Below are 25,451 nucleotides of genomic sequence, written 5' to 3' on the forward strand. Positions count from 1 at the left end.
ACATGGACATTGTTTAATGATTTGTTTCAATAAAATGTAACTACTAAAACTAAAATTTTATATAACAATCTTTGTAATATTTATTTCGATATTGCTTTGATATTGAAATAAATCCGACTAAACTATGTTCGGTCTAATGTAACTGTAGACACATCGTCTACAATCTAGAAAACCAGTGCAGGTTTAACTAAAAATCAATTGAACAAACGAATAATAAACGCGTAACACATGACCATGTAACTAATGATAATAACAAACAAACTAGCAGACGATACACTTTAATGTTTTATTATTCGTATTATAAGTCTTTGCAGATGTACATTTGGCAATATATTAACTATCAGAAAGTGATATTCGTTTTATCATATGGTGTGTCTTTTCGATATTTTCAGCTACAAAATGGCGGCCCATGTGCAAGAACGGAACAGTTGCAACAATGCTCAGCTTTAGCGAGTTCATGCTGTAACATTAAAATGTTTCCATCAAGTTCTCCTCGTATGCGACACGGCATACCTCAAACTGAGCTGAACGCACATATACACAGAGGGGTGCAGGTCACTCACCATGGTTTTACTCATGAAAATGCACCTCACGTTCAGCACATTGGCCTTCCGCCACCACCGAATTTCTCACAGGTATTCCAGCATGGACCCCCAAACATGACAGTGGGGAGACCGCCGATGGCTGGACCTGATGTCCCCTTTTTTGATGCACAGCCACCAACTATCATGGGTCCGCCCCATTCTGGGCAGCCTGTACATCAAGCTATGTTTCAAACGTCAAATCCGAACTTACAGTTTCCTAACACATCGGATTTAGGGCCAAGGATGCCACCGCCCTTTCCCAATGTGAGAGAATCGCCTCACGAGACATTAGATTTTAATCAACGAGCTGATATGAATATACGAAGTGCAGCACCTCCAGGGTTTAATCAACCACCTTTCTTGATTGGAGAGAATGGCATACCTAAAAGTAACAGTTCAAACAGTAACTATCATTCATTCCAACCACCACCAATGACTTATGGAAATGTCACCTCCTCAAATATGAGAGGTCCTGGTAACATGTCTGCAGGGATGATGCCTGTACATTCAGCACAGCACAGAATGGATCCTATGGACATGAGGAACAATAAACATGACCATATGCCTGGTCACAATATGATGCAGTATCTAACAGATGATGAAGATAAATCTGACTCTTACTATGACAAATATCAAAGAGAAAATGATCAGAATTGGGTACAGAATTGGTTAAAGAAACATGGGAAATTGAAAACAATGCCATTACTTAAGAAATCTTCAGACATATCAACAGTGGAATACAAGGTACATAACCATGCATCCATATGGATTGTTTGTACCACATACTTCATGTGCTTAGCTGAAATGATATCACTGATCTACTGTTCATAGAGATGTTAAGTCCAACTTACTCTCAAGAAACACTTGCAATATCCATCCCAATATCAACAGCAGTGTTTCATTTTGCAGGAAATATAAATAGGATTACTTTAAAGATCAAACAATAGGATGTTTTATTTTGGGGATTGAATACTTGATGATTGAACATGTTTAACGCATGCTGAAATAAAATTTCTCAGGGATTCTATGGAAATGGACATTGATAGCAAATATGTTTTTATGTTCATCTCATAGAGTACCTCTGTCTCCCTTATTTGGTATGTAAATACCCTAAGCGTGCAAAGAAAAGCTAACATAATTCATGTCAAATTGATAATTTCATAAATAACTAGTTCCCAGATGTCCAGAAGGCCTTCCATCAGAGCATCCTCCTCTTGGCCAAACTGCACCATCAGTATCAATCTCTGGAGGCGCTGACCATCACAGCTGACCCCCAGGTGTGGGAGTCAGAGAAGAATCTGACGGAGGAGTATAAGGTAGACCCTTAATAGTGCAATGTCATCATGGCTATTCAAAACAATGATACTTCTTGACTTAGAGTAGTGCTAGTAGTCGGGACCCGTGAAGATCCAGGGTAGAATAGGTCTTCAACAACCCATGCTTGCCAAAAAAGGCGACTATGCTTGTAGTAAAAAGTGACTAACGGGATTGGGTGGTCAAGCTTGCTGACTTGGTTGATGCATGTAATCTTATCCCAATTGCGTGGATCAATGTTTAATACGTCAATCACTAGATTGTATGGTTCAGTCTTGATTATTTTAGAGACCGCCATCATAGCTGAAAATTTGGTTTTCCATTGTTTACAGATCTTACAATATAATATCACAAACTTTATTGGACATTGTTGGAAGTAAGATACAATGTAATGTTTTTTTCTCAATTATTTTCTTTATTGTCTTGACAAACAATTATGGTTTTGAAGAATAAAAATTGTGTAAACTCCAAATAGGCATAAGAATATGAAGAAGAGGCCAAACTAAGCATGGTATCTGGTGTAAGTCAGGATGGTGAAGTGTAATGAAAGTAATTTGCATGATGAAATAATTATCTGTGTTTCGTGTACTAGAAATTTAATTTACCCATGAAGATTGATGGAACTCGATTCTGAAATAATGAAGTTATTGAAAGTCTTCTGAGCTGGATAATCAGCTGTTTTTTGGCAATCGGTGGCAGAATAGGTCCCCAGTACCCCACTGTAACAGCAGATTATCACATTGATAAGTTGTAGGAATATGTGACTTGGTTGATTCAACTTGATTGTCTCTGTACTTCGATGCTGTCAGCCCTCTGTTGCCATAGCCAGACTAACAGCTTGCAGTAAGAACAGGGCACTGCAGTGTATGTGTAGTTGGGATTTGCTTTATTTCATCTTAGGCAACTCACTCTTTCCCAGTTTCAAGTACTAAATCATGAGTAAATAGTAGGTAATGAGTACTTCTGCATAATGAAGTTTGTCCATTTGAAATTGGAATGTAATAAAATGTGTAGATGCCATGATTTGTGTTCTACTCAGGACAAGTGCATGGATGTCTACAAGTATCTCAACAACGACGAAATGTTGGCAACTATCAAGTCAAAAACACAAGCAAGACGAAGAAAGAGGGTAGGTTCATAGCTTCATTTGATGAAATTGATGACACTTTGTCTAATAACTATTTAATGAACATGTTTCTTGTATTCATTATTGTTCATCTTTGTATTCTCAAGTGATATTGATCATGTTGATAGCTGATCTTATTGATAATGCTGTACTATTCTAGTGGAGACATCTTGTCATGTTTTACCCTCATAGTCGCAAAGTTAATGTACTGAAGAGTTATTCATTGGTTAAGACAATTTTGAGAGAATTATTTAAAGAAAGAAAGGTTTGTCATGTTTACTAAGTAACAAGTTGGGACATCTTGAAGCATTCCCTGATTTATCATGTTTATGATTTTTTTTCTTTCAGTAAGTGTCAACTTAACTGGCTTCAGTCTTGGTTGTGTTTCAGTATTGTTCTCTTGACTGAGACAACTTTTTGATCTAACCTACTGTATCCTTTATGTTTGTATCCTTTATCATGTACCATGGATGTACCGTGGACAGACACAATGGGGAAGTAGTATCTCAGCTCTCCATGTTGTACTGTTGGAAGGCTAAACCTTCCCGGGGAACAAATGCTATGGCTAAACCTTCCCGGGGAAGGAATGTGCTAGATCTTCACTGCTTCAAATTTATAATTTATCTTAGGGGGAAAAGGTTCATTCTAGGCCAAGAACTGGCCCATGATGAGATAGAACTGGCCCATGATGAGATAGAACTGGCCCATGATGAGATAGAACTGGCCCGTGATGAGACAGAACTGGCCCGTGATGAGACAGAACTGGCCCATGATGAGATAGAACTGGCCCATGATGAGATAGAACTGGCCCATGATGAGACAGAACTGGCCCATGATGAGATAGAACTGGCCCATGATGAGATAGAACTGGCCCATGATGAGACAGAACTGGCCCATGATGAGATAGAACTGACAGAGGTTGGAGTCAAGATAGGCGAAGATCTGGCCTTTGGTGACCCTTCCCCACCTCAATTCGAGACTATAACTTCCCTGGGGAAGAACTGGCCAGGGTGATGTTTCGTCCACTTACACCAGTACATAGTGGAATCTTTTTCATTTGGAATTGAAATTAGGGGTTTTCTAAACCCTCAAACACCGGGAGTCTTTAGCACCTTACTGTTGTTGGTGTACATATTTTGTTCTCATTTTTTGAGCTTGTGAAATATGTTAGCCCATTGGAATAAAATAAATAGGACTGACAGTATTCACAGTTGTATCTGTGACCGAATCTTGTTCCATAATTCACTTAGTTTAAGAAGTATCTTGAGGTCATCATGGTCATCCTATGTTATATTTTAGAGGTGTAACGATACAGCGATACAGTAGTGTATCCCGATACAAGGCCCATGATACAAAACATAGATTTACAACCCCCATATCACAATACGAAAGATGCATTACATTACAGTTTATAATGGCGTAAAGCATGTGAATAACAAAAGAATCTGCAGATTCTCTAGTATTTCCCAGTTGGCTATAAACAGCATAACATTCCCCATTTAGGTCCCCTCTAGCGTATTGCACCTGTAGTATCGGGATACATACATCGCAACCCCACCCAATTGCTAGACCTATATTACATATATCTGTACATGTTGCAGCACATATAACAAGGAGTGGGGCGGTCGGGTAGCCTAGTGGTTAAAGCGTTCGCACGTCACGCCGAAGACCCAGGTTCGATTCCTGACATGGGTACAATGTGTGAAGCCCATTTCTGGTGTCCCCCGCCGTGATATTGCTGGAATATTGCTAAAAGCGGCGAAAAACCATACTCACTCACTATAACTAGAAGGGATATGACAATGAACTGAACAATGGTCTTGCCAGTGTTGTAGTTAGTATGACAATCATTTGTGAGCCTAAGAACGGTTACAAGAAGTAGCTTCTTTCTCACTCTAACACACACACAGTATTGATGTATGTTGTAGACCAGTGTGCTTGACCCAGGATTATGTTGTCAATACCAAAACATTTTGGTGAACAACTCTGACTACAGACAAACTAGTCATGAATCAACTTATGTGGGCTCACACTGACAACACTGACAGAAATATAATTTATTAACAAACACCTTAATTCAGTAGTCCTCAGAGTGTGGCTAGTCCTGCTTGAACAAATAAGAAATGTTTTATTCAGTTCAAAATTGTAGCAATATTGAGAACTGTTTCAGAATTATAGCCATTACAGCTTTTGTTCAAATTTTGTTTCCTATGGTCTACTGATGATGAAATAGGTTTTAATTTTTGTACTAGAACACGTTTTAGAATGTATGTAGTGTATGATCTCAGTAATCATATTGAGTAAGAATATTGACTTCACTGTATCAACAAGCTCAGCTGCATCACACCCCTATTTGGGACAGTGTCCAGCATGTGCAACGGCAACAAACAATAATGGATTATGGTTATGAATGGTCTAAAATCTTTAACGTCCCTGTATGGAGCTAGGTAATAGCCTGACTTATGTACATCCCTGTATGGAGCTTTGTAAGATCAAGACATGTACATCCCTGTATGGAGCTTGGTAATAGCCTGACATATACATCCCTGTATGGAGCTTTGTAAGATCAAGACATGTACATCCCTGTATGGAGCTTGGTAATAGCCTGACATATACATCCCTGTATGGAGCTTTGTAAGATCAAGACATGTACATCCCTGTATGGAGCTTGGTAATAGCCTGACATATGTACATCCCTGTATGGAGCTTTGTATGATCAAGACATGTACATCCCTGTATGCCTGACATATGTACGTCCCTGTATGGAGCTTGGTAATAGCCTGACATATGTTCATCCCTGTATGGAGCTCAGTAATAGCCTGACATATGTACATCCCTGTATTGAGCTCAGTAATAGCCTGACATATGAACGTCCCTGTATGGAGCTTTGTAAGATCAAGACATGTACATCCCTGTATGCCTGACATATGTACATCCCTGTATGGAGCTTGGTAATAGCCTGACATATGTTCATCCCTGTATGGAGCTTTGTAAGATCAAGACATGTACATCCCTGTATGCCTGACATATGTACATCCCTGTATGGAGCTTTGTAAGATCAAGACATGTACATCCCTGTATGGAGCTCAGTAATAGCCTGACATATGAACGTCCCTGTATGGAGCTTTGTAAGATCAAGACATGTACATCCCTGTATGCCTGACATATGTACATCCCTGTATGGAGCTTTGTAAGATCAAGACATGTACATCCCTGTATGCCTGACTTATGTACATCCCTGTATGGAGCTTGGTAATAGCCTGACATATGTACATCCCTGTATGGAGCTCAGTAATAGCCATACATATGAACGTCCCTGTATGGAGCTTTGTAAGATCAAGACATGTACATCCCTGTATGCCTGACATATGTACATCCCTGTATGGAGCTTGGTAATAGCCTGACATATGTACATCCCTGTATGGAACTTTGTAAGATCAGAACATGTACATCCCTGTATGGAGCTTTGTAAGATCAGAACATGTACATCCCTGTATGGAGCTTGGTAAAATGAAGACATGTACATCCCTGTATGGGTCGAATGCCATAGCGCAATGGGCGCTTTGTGGATCAGGCTGTATTGAGACTGGTGTTACAGATGCGGGTAAAGAGACGCAAGAAGGAGGAGTACGAGATGAAGGTGGCAGCAGATGAAAAGCGAGACCAGCGTCATAAGCAGCTGGAGGAATGGAGGGAGAAGATGACACAGCAGGCTGAACATGAGAAACAGGTGAAGACAATGATGGGGTTGTTGTAATCTGTAGATTTGGTGTGATACAATTTTCCTAATTTTATTTTGATACTGAACTGACCTCTGAATTAATATTGAACCTGAAAATATTGATTATTGTCAGCCAAATTTGCTGAGAGAGTTACGTCCAGGTCCTCCCAAGTTACGTCCAGGTCCTCCTCAGTTACGTCCAGGTCCTCCTCAGTTACATCCTAGTCGACCCGTGAAGATCCAGGTTAGAATAGGTCTTCAGCAACCCATGACAGCCGTAAATGGCGACTATGCTTGTCATTAGAGGCGACTAACGGGATCGGGTGGTCAGGCTCGCTGACTTGATGGTTCATGTCATCGTATCCAAATTGCGTAGATCAATGGTCATGATGTCAATCACTGGTTTGTCTGGTCCAGACTTGATTATATACAGACCACCATCATACAGCTGAAATATTTCAGAAAGCGGTGTTAAACAACAAACAAACAAACATCCTGGGTCCTCCACAGTTGCATCAAGGTCCTCCCCAGTTGCAGCCACAACCTCCTCAGTTACGTCCAGGTCCTCCCAAGTTAAATCCAGGTCCTCTCCAGTTACATCCAGGTCCTCCCCAGTTATTTCCAGGTCCTCCCCAGTTGCATCCAGGTCCTCCCCAGTTACATCCAGGTCTTCCCCAGTTGCATCCAGGTCCTCCCCAGTTACATTCAGGTCCCCCCCAGTTACATCCAGGTCCTCCCCAGTTACATCCAGGTCCCTCCCAGTTACATCCAGGTCCTCCCCAGTTACATCCAGGTCCTCCCCAGTTACATCCAGGTCCTCCCCAGTTACATCCAGGTCCTCCCCAGTTGCATCCAGGTCTTCCCCAGTTACATCCAGGTCTTCCCCAGTTACATTCAGGTCCCCCCCAGTTACATCCAGGTCCCCCCCAGTTACATCCAGGTCCTCCCCAGTTGCATCCAGGTCCTCCCCGGTTACATCCAGGTCCTCCCCAGTTGCATCCAGGTCCTCCCCAGTTACGTCCAGGTCCTCCCCAGTTACATTCAGGTCCTCATCGGTTACATCCAGGTCCTCCCCAGTTGCATTCAGGTCCTCCCCAGTTACATCCAGGTCCTCCCCAGTTACATCCAGGTCCTCCCCAGTTGCATCCAGGTCCTCCCCAATTACATCCAGGTCCTCCCCAGTTACATCCAGGTCTTCCCCAGTTACATCCAGGTCCTCCCCAGTTACATCCAGGTCCTCCCCAGTTACATCCAGGTCCTCCCCAGTTACATCCAGGTCCTCTCCAGTTGCATCCAGGTCCTCCCAAGTTACATCCAGGTCCTCCCCAGTTACATCCAGGTCCTCCCCAGTTACATCCAGGTCCTCCCCAGTTACATTCAGGTCCTCCTCAAATACATCCAGGTCCTCTCCAGTTACATCCAGGTCCTCCCCAGTTACATCCAGGTCCTCCCCAGTTACATCCAGGTCCTCATCGGTTACATCCAGGTCCTCCTCAAATACATCCACAGTCACATCAAATGATATCATTGATATTTTTCAGAAAGAAGAGCTGAAGAAGTCAGCTGATGCCACTCTGAGTTCTGTCAGGAAGAAGATCTCTGATGCCAAGAAGACACAGGACTTCCTGAAGGCCCTCCAGAAGCTGCGGAAAGTCAGGAGAGTTGCTGCCATAAACCAGGGTGAGTGTGAGGCACACATAGGAGTATTCACCTCTAGCCACCAGGCCATAACCAGAGTTGAGATATATTGCATTTGCTTTTGTAAGCTCAGCTTATGTAGTCCATACATTAGCACTACCAAATACCAAGAGAGAAGTTAATGTGCAGACAATCAAAATGTTTTTTCAAAGACTGCCCAAGGACACCATGACAACATTTGACAACTTGATGTCATGTGCAATGTAAACATTTTGGGAAGTCTGAGACTTGAGCCAGGTGGCAGAAGTCGAAGTCTTTTCAAATTTCATGAGCTCAGCTTATGGCAACCAATATGTAATGTATAGAATTATTCTTGTTGTTATCTTGACAATCTGAGATGGTAAAACACAATGTAATCTGACAGTGTGATGTGGTACATTCATCATCATCTTGTGTTATTGACAGTGTGATGTGGTACATTCATCATCATCTTGTGTTATTGACAGTGTGATGTGGTACATTCATCATCATCTTGTGTTATTGACAGTGTGATGTGGTACATTCATCATCATCTTGTGTTACTGACAGTGTGATGTGGTACATTCATCATCATCTTGTGTTACTGACAGTGTGATGTGGTACATTCATCATCATCTTGTGTTATTGACAGTGTGATGTGGTACATTCATTATCATCTTGTGTTATTGACAGTGTGATGTGGTACATTCATCATCATCTTGTGTTATTGACAGTGTGATGTGGTACATACAGTCAAGTCTCGTTAATCCGACACTCGTTAATCCGACAATAGGCTTTATCCGACACTAATGATGGGAACCGATTAAATCAGTGCTATTTAGACCCGTTAATCCGACAGTCTCGCACTCCGACTCCGACACACCTAATTTGCAACGAAATACCGGAATCACTCATTAATCAGTCTCGTTAATCCGACACAGTGATCAGCATACTCTGTGGTCATCTGCCCGCGAGTACACAGCCAGTGTTTTGATGCGAGGCGAGTCGGCTGGTAGCTGCATATTACAAAGCTGCAGCGATAAACTTGCTTAACAATAAACAATTAATGCTTTAAATAAAGAAAACAGGATAATTCACATGCTTAGATTACCTCAATCTTATTAAAATCAGATACAAGTTCTCGCTATCGACGAGGACATCCCATTACAAGTCACGTCAGAACAACCTTTCGCGAACTATGACCTACCAATGAATGAACAACAGGAAGTCGGCGTTAGCCACTTAGAAAGCAGCTTTCTTAAGCTTTGGGTACCAGTTTCAAAGTTGCGACTTCCATTCCAGACTATGCTTTTTAAAGTATTTTGAATCTGTCAAACAGTCCGTAACAGTTGTTTTGTGTTAAACTTTAGAGGTTGAATGATTAGAAAACATATTCCGCCAACAATTTAACATAACAATATGAATATATATTTTATATTTTTTATAACGTGTTTGAATCCTTATCTATCGTGTAGTTGTCCGATTTTCGATCACGAACGTTGATACTACTAAATTTTGTTTACCCGACATACTCGTTAATCCGACACAATCATATGCAACCATCGATGTCGGATAAACGGGACTTGACTGTATATCGTCATTTTGTGTTATTGACAGTGTGATGTGGTACATAAATCGTCATCTTGTGTTGTTGACAGTGTGATGTGGTACATATATCGTCATCTTGTGTTATTGACAGTGTGATGTGGTACATATATCGTCATCTTGTGTTATTGACAGTGTGTGGTACATTCATCATCATCTTGTGTTATTGACAGTGTGATGTGGTACATTCATCGTCATCTTGTGTTATTGACAGTGTGATGTGGTACATTCATCATCATCTTGTGTTATTGACAGTGTGATGTGGTACATTCATCGTCATCTTGTGTTATTGACAGTGTGATGTGGTACATTCATCGTCATCTTGTGTTATTGACAGTGTGATGTGGTACATTCATCGTCATCTTGTGTTATTGACAGTGTGTGGTACATACATCGTCATCTTGTGTTATTGACAGTGTGATGTGGTACATTCATCGTCATCTTGTGTTATTGACAGTGTGATGTGGTACATTCATCGTCATCTTGTGTTATTGACAGTGTGATGTGGTACATTCATCGTCATCTTGTGTTATCTGCAGGCCGCTATGCCTCGGATGTGTATGACAACAACTTTGAGAAGAAGATGAAGCTGCTGACCTCACTGATAGAGACGCAGCAGACAGTGTACGAGAGTGAGGAGAGGACGCTCAAGGTGCTGTCTGGTTTTGTAACATTGACGTAGATCGTAGTAATGTTTCAACAGTGAAAGTGTCTGACCTAGTCCCCTCTGACATCATTGTCCAAACGTACATTGCCACGGATAAGTTCAATGACTGACATGTTGTAGGTGATGCTGGATACAGTGGAGGAGGAGACAATGGAGCGAGACAAGGAGATTAAACGCTTGAAGGAACTTGCCAAGGAGAAGCGAGACAAGAAACTTGCTACGGAAAAACTGTTTGGGAAAAAAGGCAAGTTGTTGTGGTCTGATAATATGTTGATCATTGTTAAAGGTCAGCCCAAGTTAGGTACAGGATATTTCTTACTTTTATTCAGTAATTTGCTCTTATGTTAATAATAGGTATTCAGTTCAGTTAAGGATTAAACTGATTCTTACATTAAAATATTGACTGGGTATATCTGTAGATCATAAAAATGATTTCAATTAATTCGAAATGAGTTCTAGCTATCAGATTTATATGCTATATAGACTGCCTGGATCCTGTGAAGATTCCAGGTTAGAATTGGTCTTCAGCCCATGTTTGTCGTAAAAGGCGACTAACAAGATCGGGGGGTCAGGCTTGCTGACTTGGTTGATGCATGGCATCGTATCCCAACTGCGTGGATTAATGCTTATGATGTCAATCACTGGATTGTCTGGTCCAGACTCGATTATTTACAGACCACCGTCATATTGCTGAAATATTACTGAGTGGGGCGTTAAACAACAAACAAACAAACTGCCTGGTGTGCAGTATGGTAACCCACTTCTCTTCATTGACATCTAAGAGTCATCTCTATTGATTGCCACGTTTAAGAAGATGGCTATTCCTAAGTATTTGACATAACTAGTTGTTTGTATGTTTAATGACCTGTTTGTATTTCAGCTGCTGTATCAGAAGACACAGAGTTATTTCCCTTCTATAGCTACTACACTCAGGCTGAACACAGCATAGAAGCACTGGTGCAGATCAGGTCAGTACACTGCTCCAGGGGTTTGGTTTCAGCAGAATGGTCTGGTGCAGATCAGGTCAGTTCACTGCTCCAGGGGTTTGGTTTCAGCAGAATGGTCTGGTGCAGATCAGGTCAGTACACTGCTCCAGGGGTTTGGTTTCAGCAGAATGGTCTGGTGCAGATCAGGTCAGTTCACTGCTCCAGGGGTTTGGTTTCAGCAGAATGGTCTGGTGCAGATCAGGTCAGTACACTGCTCCAGGGGTTTGGTTTCAGCAGAATGGTCTGATCCCAGATTCATCTGTGTTACGGCCTTTGGTCTGACACACTGGGAAGTAACTGAAAGATACTGCTCAAAAGAAGTTAAAGAACACCCGATTCTTTCATATTATTACACTCAATCTGTCATGGTATTACAGCTATAACTGGTCATGAAAACATTGGATGTTCTTTGACTTGATTGAGTAGTACATTGTGCACTGTGGTTTTAATTAAAACTAACTTACTGACACATGCATTATAAACATATCCATGCAGTTTCGTTTGATCAACGTAGAGACACTATAAAAATTTGCTCAAAATGTAAAGAATATGTACCATATTCACTGTAATAAGCGCCCTGCATCAATACCTAACCCCTGACCAACTTCTAGTCCAGTCTGTAAGTAATATTTATAAGTGTGCCTGCATGTTGCTATATAAGTGCAATAATCTTGGACGCGATGTTAAATATTTCGCCTCATCCCACCTAGTAACTATTATCAAAAATGTTTAAGATTCATCAGCGTTTGAATGTAGGTTTGTTCACAAATGCTTGATCCCTGAAAAATGAACTTGTTTCAGGTCTTAATAAGGGACCTCCTTTGACAATATGTGGTGAATACAGCAATGTATTACTGGTACACAATACCTCAAAACAATCACTCCTTACTTTTCCCTGATTATGTTTCTAGGTTTGTTAGCACCATACCCATGCTCGAGGGTTTCACCAAAGTGGTAAACGTCTGAGACCTTAATCACTTCGGGCTTTCCTCCCACATAAAGCTGACATTCCATGATATAACTGAAATACTGTTAAAAGCGGCGTTAAACCCAACTCACTCACTCACTTACTCACTTACTTGTCAGTTTGTAAAAGTGTTATGTTTCGTCACGATACTACTGTCAGAGGCAAACAATTAATGTAATGTTGGTTTGTGGTACAACTGGGCTTGTTGTGTTGCAGACATGAGTGGGACCTCCATCTGGTACCACCCAACATCCCTGCCGGGAGTCGTATCCCGGATGGCTGGATCATGCCTGCTGAACCCTCATCGGAGGCCTGGGCATCCACCTTGAAGGATTAAATACTTTCTTACTTATAAATATGGTGTGTTGTTTCCTTGTTTATAGTGAATATGTTTCATACTTGCCCTGACCGCCTCCGTGGTCTAGTGGTAGAGCGTCCGCCCGGAGAGCGGAAGGTCCGGGGTTTGATCCCCGGCCACGTCATACCAAAAGACGTTAAAAGATGGTACTTGTTACCCTGTCTGGCGCTTGGCATTAAGGGGCTAAAACAAGGACTGGACGGCTCGGAGTCAGTATACTGTGTCTGAGTGGGGTATTCATGTTAAACTGCGGCATGGTATCTCAGTGAACTAGCACTATAAATTGGCATCAGTCCGGACTAGTACAAGCAGCCACACAAACACATACACGCATGGCGGTATATAAGTGCAATAATCTTGGACGCGACCTTAAACCCAATTTCACCTCACCTCATACTTTCCCGGCATGACCTGTACTTCTGACCAGAGACACAGAATCTCAGTGGATTCAGGTGTCAGTGTGCTGGGCAGATATGCATGTCTGTCAAGCCTCTGGGGCAGGACTAGTCCCAAGTGTGTATGCTTGGACTGTGGGGCGGAATGGGTTTACAGTGACCCTCTCTGTCTCCCTGTGGAGATTGCAGGGCAGAACCCCCGTACCCACACTTGTCTCGCTGTCGGATTCTGGGACTCGAAGTGTCCCCTGTCATAACACCTTAACTTGAATAAACCTTATCCAAATGTCGAAGTATATAACCATTAAGGTTTTGTTCATCTGTTGCTATTTCATGCATAATAACCTTGAAAAATAGTTTGGATGTTCACACCTCAAACACTCTTCCAGTCTGTTACATAATGATCACCGCATGTTGAGAGAACTGTTTGACTGGCATTCAAGAAGTTGGTCAGTAAGTAGAATAAGGTAAACTTTATGGACAGCAACTTCTGGTTTATAGCTTATAGCAAAGTTTCTTACACCGTTATCAAGCTGGACTGGTCTTGATAGCAGTGAGAATCTACATCAAAACGTCTCTATATGCAATTAACCAGATGTTGTTATCCATAAAGCAGTACGTTTTCTATACTAATGGTAAAAATCTCCATGAACATTAAATAATGTCCCAGTAGGTCTGTAAAGGTTTCTCATGACACATCCTCGCTCCATAACATCAGGTTTTGTTTTTTGTCATTAGCGATAATCTACCTTTGCGCAGACAAACTTGTGTCATATATATATCCTATAAACAAAGTCACCAAATCCATATGGTCTCATATGACACAGAATAGGTCTCCAGCACCCATGTGATTACCGGATCGGGCGGCCAGGCTCTCGGACTTGACTGATGCATGTCATTTATCCCAAATGCGTAGATCAATGCTGATGATGTCAATCCATGGATTGTCTGGTCCAGAGTCAATTATTTACAGACCGCCATCATGTAGCTGGAATATTGCTGAGTGGGGCGTTAAACAACAAACAAGCAGGTCCCTCCGTGATAGAGCGCTGGCTCCCCACATGGTCATTGCACCAGTTTGTAAATCCAGTATGACCTATACTCTGATAACACCCTTTACAACATAAGAAAAACACTGATTGTGTAGGTAGTTTATTTATGGTGGTGAAGTGACTCACACATGAAAATAAATTAATGTTCATTTATAATACATGACAAGACATCTCAGAAATGACGGACACCATTCACGCATACGTGCGTTGTACATCATTCACAAGTGGCGTGTGTTCCCCAGAATGTATATCATCCAATCCATGTCTCCTCTAGTTGAACCCCTTCCATGCGTACGATGCGACCACACCCATGTCTTTGTAGATAGACTTGACAACACGCCGGTCACTGTCGGGAATATCCTGAGCTTTGGTTAATCTTTCAAGCTGAAACAACAGATGAAATGCTAGTCGGTTGATATAATACACTTTGGGGCTACTTCAGTATTTGTATGGGATGTTGTGTTAATATTTTGTTGAGAAAGAATAATAAACATCAATCGATAGATCTATGTTTAACACCTATAGTTGCCAGAAGAAAGTGAGTGAGTGAGTATGGTTTTAGCAATATTCCGGCAATATCACGGTGGGGGGACACCACAGATGGGCTTCACACATTGTACCCATATGGGGAATCGAACCCGGGTCTTCGGTGTGACGAGGGAACGCTTTAACCACTAGACTACCCCACCGCCCCTCATGTATTATGGGTCCCCTGCCGTGATATTGCTGGAATATTGCTAAAAGCGGTGTAAAACTAAACTCACTCACCCATGTATTATTGGGTGGTGGGAGGGGGGGACAGTCTCAGAACTATCATATTTCACCAACCATCCCCTATTTTATGCAACATTTTTTCATCTCCCCCCGGCTCAACTCAAAAAATAAATAACCAAACCCTAAGTAATGTTCAAATTTATTAAAAATATAACATTTGAAATAAAGAGAACTGCAATTTTACCATGCCCACCACATTGCCCCTAAACACCCCCACACCCCCTATACAAACACAAACACATAGTGGTTAAAGTTTGGCGATGCCTCACTTTCGCAGTGTCGTTTCTCGATCCCTCCCCGTTAATCCACCGCTCCCCCCTTTAATAAATGATCAGTCACTAAAAACAATGGTTCAAGTTTAAGATCTCTTACTCACCATTTCATTTATTTCATCTTGACTCATATTTTTGTTCGGTCTGTTGAAAGTCGGTTCCTTTGACTCCGAGACTTGGTTCAACCTCGCCACCACAGCCTCGATCTCTTCCTCGCTCAGCTTCTGGTGGCCGAGGCCGTACTTCGGCTTGAGGATTGTGCCCCAGGGGAGCTTACTGCTGGGGGGATTGACTGAGGACTCGGACGTCATCGTTACACTAGAGTTATTTCCCTTATACCGCTGAAATGAAAACGTTGACTTGTACTCTAATGACACGTAACTAACAGCAAAGCAGCGACAGGTAATTGACATTGTAAAGACAAGTCCAAGAGTTCTTAACTACGTTTTCTGTAACATGTAAAGACATTAAATGTACGTATCTATGGCGACGGTACATCTCCCAAACTTACAGGTCTAGGATCTGAGTACTGCATAGCAGTAATTGTTTTAATCGTTAGTTGGTTGGTTTTACGCCGCACACTGCTATATTCCAGCTATATGACGGCGGTCTGTAAATCGAGTATTGACCAGACAATCCAGTGATTGACATCATGAGCAACGATCCACGCCAATGGGATCGATGTCATGCATCCAGCAAGTCAGCGAGCCTGGCAACCAGATCCCGTTAGTCGCCTCTTACGACAAGCATAGTCGCCTTGTTATCGACCAATATGTATCAATGATTGTGATATCAAATATCTCAAGTCGCGAGTATCTTTGGTGTTAGGTTTGAGCAAAGTTAGACAATTTTAAGAAAAAAATAGCAATTAGGGTGAAGGATGTAAATCACGTGTAGCGTATTTCACATTTGAACAATTTCACAGCAGTAGACCACAACCCATGTGTTACATAACAACAATAATAATAATAATAATTTATTTTCCGCATTGTCCACACCACACAGGGGCATGCTCAAAGCGCTATTATTACTCCGGTCACTGGTGCAGTGTGCACTCAATCATTTTCAGCTCCCTGGGGAGTACGCCACCCAAGCTGTCTGTTAGTCGCTAGAAGGTTAACAACAAGCCATCTCATCCTACCGGGTACCCATTCACTGCTAGGTGAACAGAGGCACATTTCGAACAACATCGACCCCGACGGCTGACAACGGGTATCTCAAAACAAGCATACACACAGCACAGCTCGAAAACAAGACACACTATAACTGAATTTCATAAACATAAACAAACGAACATATGTTACATTTCTTCTAACCTACCTTTCTTGTACAAACTAGTTACCATAACAGCTATGTCAACACTTCACGAGCACTTAAACACCCGACTGCTCAACTCGAAGTCAAGCGGTATCTACCCTCCAAATACTGTCGGTTCTGGCAGTGCTTCCACGGTAATCCCACTATTGTGGACAACGCGGGGAGGGTGTTACAGGAAGAATTTCTATGGAGCCATAATCCCCCAAAAGGATTGGTAACACCAAAGTCGAATAAAACACTTTTCTTTGTGAGAACCCATTAACATGTAAACTCGGCATGTGATCGGATTGGATTATACTAACCCGCCATCTTAGTGTTCATCTATACACTGTTACAATAGGAATGCATGGACCAGGGGCCATGTCAATAGATAATTATCCATTTAGTCCAAATTAACAGGAGTGCTCAAGAGAAGGAATAAGCTTGGCTAATAGAAGATTACATGGGGTTTGTTTGCTCTCGGGTGTTGCTTAGCGATTGGTCCGGGTGCGTATAGGAAGTTTTACTTGTTTCAGAAAACAAACAGTGATTCGGCTGCTAAAAAGACACATAATGTCCATTATGTAAGATAGTGATTGTCTGGCTGGAGTAGTGTATAATTGTACGTCGACGGCGAGGATCGATGTCCAGGTAATTGGGCACAGGTGTGTTTTTTTGTAATAGCTGCCTGAGTAGGAATGGATTATCAGTCTAGATGTTAACCATACATCGTGAACTGCGTCCACTCACTCACCCACTGGACCTGTCACGTGACATCCGAGACGACAATAACCCCATACACATGTTGAGACGCCCCCGTAGTATTGAACGCATGTATTGAAAGCTGGCATGAAGCCATGCTATTGAACACACGCTGAGATTGGAAATTGAGATGACTTAAGGCGACTATGTACTGAGCGATGATCTTGGCGGGACCGACCTACTGATTGCTGATTGTTACACTCCTTGAATAAGGGTGTCACTGCATGGATGCACACCCAATGTAGGGAGGTCTACCCGTTTAACAATACCCGATGATAACCCCCGTGTCAGAACTAGTGACGACATTATCGAGGTCAAACGGGTATAAATCAACGTACGCCGGATGTCCGAGCCATGTTAAGTGGTATTCCGGAAACCACCGAGGTACGCTGAATGTCTCTTGGCTGTCAGGATCCGTTGATTGATTCAAAGACTAGACCTTCTTAAGAACCTTGGTTTCGCTATACCCACGGCCGAGTGTTCACCAGAAAGGAAAACGCCTGCGCCCGACATTGTCCACACTCTTTGATCTGACATGTAATACTGCTCACAGCGACTTTAAACCCAAATAGGCCAGTGAAGATCCGGGATAGAATAGGTCTTCAGCAACCCATGCTTGCCCTAAAAGGCGACCATTCTTGTCGTAAGAGGCAACTAACTTGATTGGGTGGTCAGGCTCGCTGACTTGGTTGATGCCTGTCATCGATCCCAACGGCGTGGATCGATGCTCATGACGTCAACCACTGGATTGTCTGGTCCAGACGCGATTATTTACAGATCGCCGTCATATAGCTGTAAAATTGCTGAGTGCGGCGTTAAACAACAAACAAACAAATTAAACCCAAATTACATTTCGATATTCTGTTGAATGTCAAATGCCACCTTCAAAACAGGAAGGAAACGTATGGTGCACAATGATTTGAACTGCAACAGGAACTCGCGTGTCAGGTAAACTTATCATACAATCGTCTAACGGAAAGTCAATGCTTCGGCAGCGTTATCTCAGCGCTCCTGTATACAAAGGGCGATTGTTGTGCATATTCTTCACGGCGTGTAGTAACAGCCTGTTAACCCATGCTTTGTATAGAGCACCGCACAATCGGTGGACATATATTTGTGACATGTTCGGTCACTGTACTGAGTCACAGCTACAATTTCAGGCTTCATTAATCGGCTACCCCTGGCGCTTTTAGCACCAAGCACTTGTCATGATTATCTGTACATGTCCTTCCGCTTGCTACCACTGTGTTCAAATGGTTGTGGTGTCGTGTTGTGCTCTATTGACCCAGTGGGCTTCGTTCTACCGGATTTCACTGGCTAAGTTCTGAAGTTTACCTATAGCTATAGTATAGTAATAAATCCTGCTGTATTATAAAAACTGTCTGATTACAGGACAAATATTTAAATGTTGTACACGTGTTGTAAATGACGTTATATGTACATGTACACATGTTTTAAATGACGTTACCCGTACCTGTACACGTGTTGAAAATGACGTTTCATGTACCTGTGCACATGTAAAAGACGTTACCTGTACCTGTGTACGTGTTGTAAATGACGTTACATGTAACTGTCCACGTGTTTTAAATGCCGTTACCTGTACATGTACACGTGTTTTAAATGGCGTTGAATGTAACTGTGTACGTGTTGTAAATGACGTTATATGTACCTGTACGCGTGTTTTAAATGGCGTTGAATGTAACTGTGCACGTGTTGTAAATGACGTCATGGTCAGTTAACATGAGAACTCGCTATAATGCCAAATAATGCACTGCGATAACGCCTGGCACGGATATTATATAAAAACATATTCACATTCCATACATTTTTCGATGTTACTATTTTTTAACTCCTTTTAAAGCCAACTCGCTATACAACCAGATTTACTTGCGTCCATTAACGATCAAACCCATTGTGCTGCTATCACCTCACAACTACACCCTGTTACGTATCCTGGTGTAACTAACCCTCAATCCATGAATAGTTGTAAATCTCACTGGTTGAGGCACATTAGGCAGCTGCCTATGTTGTAAGTAGTAAAGCCGCTTTACGTCTTATATCACACGTAACTGGAGTATTCCCCTGTACTATTCTCTAGCCTAGAAACACTAGATTTATTGCTCATTTAGATAGGATTGAAGAGTGATCCATAGCCAGGTCTCTGTATGTGTTGTTGTGTCGTCACCTGCCTGTACCCGCATGTCGCTCTGACCGTTCCACATACCCGTATCCGATTCACATACCGAAGTAATAGCAACACTATTTAAATAAGGGAATTTAATAGCAACACTATTTAGATAAGGGAATTGCATATCAGCACTGAATATAAATAAGGGAATTGCATAACAACACTGTATATAAAGAAGGAAATTGTATAGCAACGCTGTATATACATAAGGGAATTGGGAAAGTTACTGACAAAATCACGCACCTGATACTTCTTAGTAAGAAAGCCATTTGTTCCTATGACTTCCGTTGATCGTGCCCCAACATGGACCCTTGGTCACTATGTGGTAATCGTGCACCACTTTGGACTTCCCTCCCCATTAAATCTTTCACTTCGTGACAAAACAAAATACGGCTAAAAGCAGCTCCCTCCCTCACCCCCTCCCTCACTTGGGACAGAGCTTCGGGTCATTGACAGTCCTGGAATGCTCACCTCTGACAATGTCACAGTTTCACACCTGTCACCTCTGACAATGTCACAGTTTCAAACCTGTCACCTCTGACAATGTCACAGTTTCAAACCTGTCACCTCTGACAATGTCACAGTTTCACACCTGTCACCGCTGACAATGTCTCAGTTTCACACGTGTCACCTCTGACAATGTCTAGGTCGAGGGTTGGCACTGGCAGCATAGCCCCCCTTTAAGGGTACAGTGGATCCGGACTCCTTTACCCCACGTGATTACAACGCGGCATATAACGTGCAATTCGTGCAAAGCATCTAAAAACTCATTAATCTACCAATCCAAAATACAATAAACATACAAACACCCACCCCACCCGGCTCCCTTAGTTCCCTCCTCCACCCACCCCGGCATTTATTCCAAATTTAAAAATTCCAAAAAGTCAATATAAGCAACCCCTAAAAGCCCCCTCTTGGGTTGCACACACCACTTTCACCCTTTTCGGAATACACTAAATGGTCCGTCCAGGCCCGTGTGCGAAATACGCTACAGTCGGAAGGCGCACGTTAAATCTCCTATATCAGTCAGTCAGTAAAGGATGTACCTATCCCCGGCTCGTATCGATATGGCTGAAACACTACCGATGCGACTTTATTTACCTCACTCACTGTCTACAACGCTCCTTTGAATGTATATATACTACTCAGAAGAAGTTCAGAAACACCCGGTTCTTTCATATTGCAATGGCATGACGGGTCAACTATAGGTAATATGAAAAAGTAGGTGTTCTTTAACTTCTTTAGTGTAGCTGTAGTATACACATTTGTAAGACTGACTCTCTACTTACCAGACAGCACGTCACGAAAGTCACCCTGTTTAGCCCGTGGTTGACAGTACACACAGTCTATGTGGACTAATATATTTACATGGCTGTGTTGACATAGCAGTTATCTAACAATCGCTGAAGCCAAGCCAACATTGTCTTACTTTCCGTATTTGTTTTCTGTACGGCTGTCACTTAGAAGGCCATTATTTACAAGCACCTGTTGATCACATAGCAGGGTTGATGCGTTTAGACCTGGGCAAAAGTGTTGACATTTTGATTGATATTGATGTATTCACAACCTTTCCTGACCACTCAGGTGAAACTCGTCCATTGACAGGCAAGCTAAGCTTCTTGTAAGACCGTGCACGTATTGTTTACTGATATTTCCTGAAGATGGCAGTCGGTTCCATACATGCACTGGGATTTTGTAAATAAGGAAAGGCAAGGACTGCAATTGTTACTGTGAATTTAGTCCAAGGTCCGTTTTGTTGAAGCACCCGTAAAATATTCGTACATCCCACAGTGACCCATTCGGGAGTGTCTGCCCACTCGCCTCGCTTCCATGGAGAATTCCATCTTGTTTGTTTGTTATTTAACGCTGTACTCCACAACATTCCAGCTATATGACGGCGGTCTGAAATAATCGAGTGTAGACCAAACAATCCAGTGATTGACATCATGAGCATCGATCCACGCAATTAGTGAGTGAGTGAGTATGGTTTTTCGCCGCTTTTAGCAATATTCCAGCAATATCACGGCGGGGGGACATCAGAAATTGGCTTCACACATTGTACCCATGTCGGGAATCGAACCCGGGTCTTCGGCGTGACGAGAGAACGCTTTAACCACTAGGCTACCCGACCGCACCTCCACGCAATTAGGGTACGGTGACATGCATCGACCAAGTCAATGACCCTGACCACCCGACCACGTTAGCCGCTCTTACGACAAGTATGGGTTGCTGAAGGCCTCTCTTCCAGGGAGAATTCCAGCTGCATATTATTAATTATCAATACTTAATACAGAATTTGTAGTGGGGAGCAACCATTGATTTTCAGGGAGGGATGGAATTTTGGTTTGAGATCATAATTTTTATTACAACATAAACAGGTGATCAGTTATATATTTTGTTATATGAAAAAATAACGAACTGTTTTCTTTGAACACTTGTCTGCAAGAAAAGGGCACATTATATTTTCCCTACAATGCGAGACATATGTAATTTCTTTTCAGTAACCCCTCCTGAAACGCAATGGTTGCTTCCCTACAGGGATGGTTACAGAAGTGACATGGAAGTACCAGCTGATCATGAATCATTGTCAAGATTGGTTATAGCCGGGACGAAATACGTTACAAAGTCCTAACACGTCAAAGGTATGGTGGATATGACAGTGTCCTTGCGGAATCAACGATATTGTTATTCTTAACAACGCTGAAGAGACTCCATGCCAGCTTGCAGTGCAAAAATATTATCTCTATTAACGCTCGAATAATCCCCTTGTAGAAATGAGTGCAACACACATCACACCCCTGAGTGACACGGATCATGTTATTTATACATACATGTATTAATTAATGAACAATAAGTAAACAAAACGCTAGCGCGAAGGGGTTTGCTTTTTTCACGAAACGACATTTTGAAATGTTGCGAACTTGTAATCAGAGATATCCCGAACTGGAAAGACACATGTTTAATAAATTAATTTGCAAATTAAACAGAAGTTGTGAGTTCTGTTACCACCACGTGAAATGTGATTTATGTATTTAGACACGTGTTGCTTTTTATCATAATTGTTTCTGCATATTCACAATAATTTTCCCATATATGTGAAATAATCTCTCTGTTTCCATCCCTGAAAACAAGCAGAGTAGACACCTGTATTCAATGCTTGAAAGAGCGGACTAAAATGGGGATTGGGTGGTTACAACGTGTGAGCTGGCTGATTGTTTGTGCCCTAACCCACTGGCCGTTGTTCTTGAGGTCAGGCTCAAAACGAACCTATGCTGACGGTTCAGGTATTTATTACTCGAGAATGGCGATATATACATAAACGGGACAATTGAGGATGTATGACTGCAGACACTTCGAGATAGAGAGAAATCTTTGTACAGCTATCGACATTAGGCCGGTGTCTGAAAGCCCTCAAGAAAACGAAGAAAATAAAACCGTTCTCTATGGATTACTGTAAGGGACATTCTCGCGATCTCGACTTTTGGAAACGAGATGGTCAAATCTCGCGTTCTCGCGATCTCGCATTCTCAGGTTTTGGGCATATTTAGCTCATTTCCAAAAAGGCGAGATCGCGAGAATTTCCCTTAAAGTATTCCCTAGTTCCCAAATGCTCTGGCGTCAGGTTATACCATGGGTAGACAACTTCTACAGTTTTCTTTGAAATCAGTTGTTTGCCAAATGCGTTAACAGAGTGAAAGTGTGGTTCCACGCAGACTTGGTTCTACGCCAACAGATTCAAAGACTGCAGAAAAGTCAAATGAACAGGGAAATTTACACAACCTTTGGAGAAAAAATATAAATGTCATATGACATGAAACGAATCCCTCAAGCATCTGCTAATGACATTTTAAATGACATTAAAACCAGTTTCTTTTCATTTTATACATCGTAGAATTATTGACAGAAGGATTTAGAAGAAATCAGTTGTATTTTTTCAGGAGGGTCGATGACAGGAGTGCAGCGTTGGAGACACGCAGCCAGGGATATGTTGGGACACGCTCGCTTCACAAGTAAAAGATTGTCACACCAACAATATACATGTAGTTTTAGTGACGAATGAAGCGATCTTAGCGTCACGATGGCCGTAACTCCCATGCTTTCGCATAGCTTTACGACAGTCGTAGCACTGAGATCGTTTCGTGGAAGGGTCTCTGGACCCTCTCCCCTTTATCCTGCCCCCGCTGGTGACCCCTTCAGTCCTACTACCGTCAGCTCCATCCGTCGTCAATCCGTCAGCTCCCTCTGTCGTCATCCCTTCAACTCCCCCTAACGTCATCACCTCAGCCCCTACCGTCATCCCTTCAGCTCCCGCTACCGTCATCACTTCAGCCCTACCGTCATCACTTCAGCCCTTACCGTCATCACTTCAGCTCCCGCTACCGTCATCACTTCAGCTCCCGCTACCGTCATCACTTCAGCCCCTACCGTCATCCTTTCAGCTCCAGCTACCGTCATCACTTCAGCCCTTACCGTAATCCCTTCAGCTCCCGCTACCGTCATTGTTACCTTTACACCCTGTAGATAGAGGAGCGTCATTGTTACCTTTACACCCTGTAGATAGAGGAGCGTCATTGTTACCTTAACACCATGTAGATAGAGGAGCGTCATTGTTACCTTTACACCCTGTAGACAGAGGAGAGTCATTGTTACCTTAACACCCTGTAGACAGAGGAGAGTCATTGTTACCTTTACACCCTGTTGACAGAGGAGAGTCATTGTTACCTTAACACCCTGTAGATAGAGGAGCGTCATTGTTACCTTTACACCCTGTAGACAGAGGAGAGTCATTGTTACCTTAACACCCTGTAGATAGAGGAGAGTCACTGTTACCTTTACATCCTGTAGATAGAGGAGAGTCATTGTTACCTTTACACCCTGTAGACAGAGGAGAGTCATTGTTACCTTTACACCCTGTAGACAGAGGAGAGTCACTGTTACCTTTACACCCTGTAGATAGAGGAGCGTCATTGTTACCTTTACACCCTGTAGACAGAGGAGAGTCATTGTTACCTTTACACCCTGTAGATAGAGGAGCGTCATTGTTACCTTTACACCCTGTAGACAGAGGAGAGTCATTGTTACCTTTACACCCTGTAGACAGAGGAGAGTCATTGTTACCTTTACACCCTGTAGACAGAGGAGAGTCATTGTTACCTTTACATCCTGTAGATAGAGGAGCGTCATTGTTACCTTTACACCCTGTAGACAGAGGAGAGTCATTGTTACCTTTACACCCTGTAGATAGAGGAGAGTCATTGTTACCTTTACACCCTGTAGACAGAGGAGAGTCATTGTTACCTTTACATCCTGTAGATAGAGGAGCGTCATTGTTACCTTTACACCCTGTAGATAGAGAAGAGTCATTGTTACCTTTACACCCTGTAGACAGAGGAGAGTCATTGTTACCTTTACACCCTGTAGATCGAGGAGAGTCATTGTTACCTTTACACCCTGTAGACAGAGGAGAGTCATTGTTACCTTTACATCCTGTAGATAGAGGAGAGTCATTGTTACCTTTACACCCTGTAGATAGAGGAGAGTCATTGTTACCTTTACACCCTGTAGATAGAGGAGCGTCATTGTTACCTTTACACCCTGTAGATAGAGGAGAGTCATTGTTACCTTTACACCCTGTAGACAGAGGAGAGTCATTGTTACCTTTACATCCTGTAGATAGAGGAGAGTCATTGTTACCTTTACGCCCTGTAGACAGAGGAGAGTCATTGTT

General features: G+C 42.3%; 2 protein-coding genes across 4 annotated transcripts; one reads left to right on the forward strand and one right to left on the reverse strand.

Annotated features, from left to right (window-relative positions):
- The first annotated feature begins 366 nt into the window (after positions 1–366).
- On the forward strand, positions 367–12,982 carry LOC124136938 (programmed cell death protein 7-like). 2 transcript variants are annotated; one of them, XM_048402543.1, is made up of 9 exons: positions 367–1,328; positions 1,757–1,900; positions 2,938–3,027; positions 6,623–6,754; positions 8,287–8,425; positions 10,546–10,658; positions 10,794–10,917; positions 11,554–11,641; positions 11,697–12,836. In XM_048402543.1, exons 1-9 carry the CDS (start codon positions 474–476, stop codon positions 12,040–12,042), a joined length of 2,031 nt encoding a protein of 676 aa, XP_048258500.1. In that variant the 5' UTR covers positions 367–473; the 3' UTR covers positions 12,043–12,836. The 2 variants fall into 2 exon arrangements, with proteins under 2 accessions (XP_048258500.1, XP_046358970.2); XM_046503014.2 differs by lacking the exon at positions 11,697–12,836 and adding an exon at positions 12,843–12,982 and having other exon boundaries at positions 370–1,328.
- Positions 12,983–14,515: 1,533 nt separating this feature from the next.
- Positions 14,516–21,165, reverse strand: LOC124136974. 2 transcript variants are annotated; one of them, XM_046503055.2, is made up of 3 exons: positions 21,013–21,165; positions 15,582–15,818; positions 14,516–14,815 (listed from the first exon to the last, which is right to left on the reverse strand). In XM_046503055.2, the coding sequence occupies exons 2-3, from the start codon at positions 15,786–15,788 to the stop codon at positions 14,702–14,704; spliced, it is 321 nt and encodes a 106-aa protein (XP_046359011.1). In that variant the 5' UTR covers positions 15,789–15,818; positions 21,013–21,165; the 3' UTR covers positions 14,516–14,701. The 2 variants fall into 2 exon arrangements, with proteins under 2 accessions (XP_046359011.1, XP_046359010.1); XM_046503054.2 differs by lacking the exon at positions 21,013–21,165 and adding an exon at positions 16,798–16,955.
- Between the last annotated feature and the right edge of the window lie 4,286 nt (positions 21,166–25,451).

This window comes from Haliotis rufescens, unplaced genomic scaffold, assembly GCF_023055435.1.
Source record: "Haliotis rufescens isolate VD_foot unplaced genomic scaffold, xgHalRufe1.0.p SCAF_1, whole genome shotgun sequence".
NCBI lineage: Eukaryota > Metazoa > Mollusca > Gastropoda > Lepetellida > Haliotidae > Haliotis > Haliotis rufescens.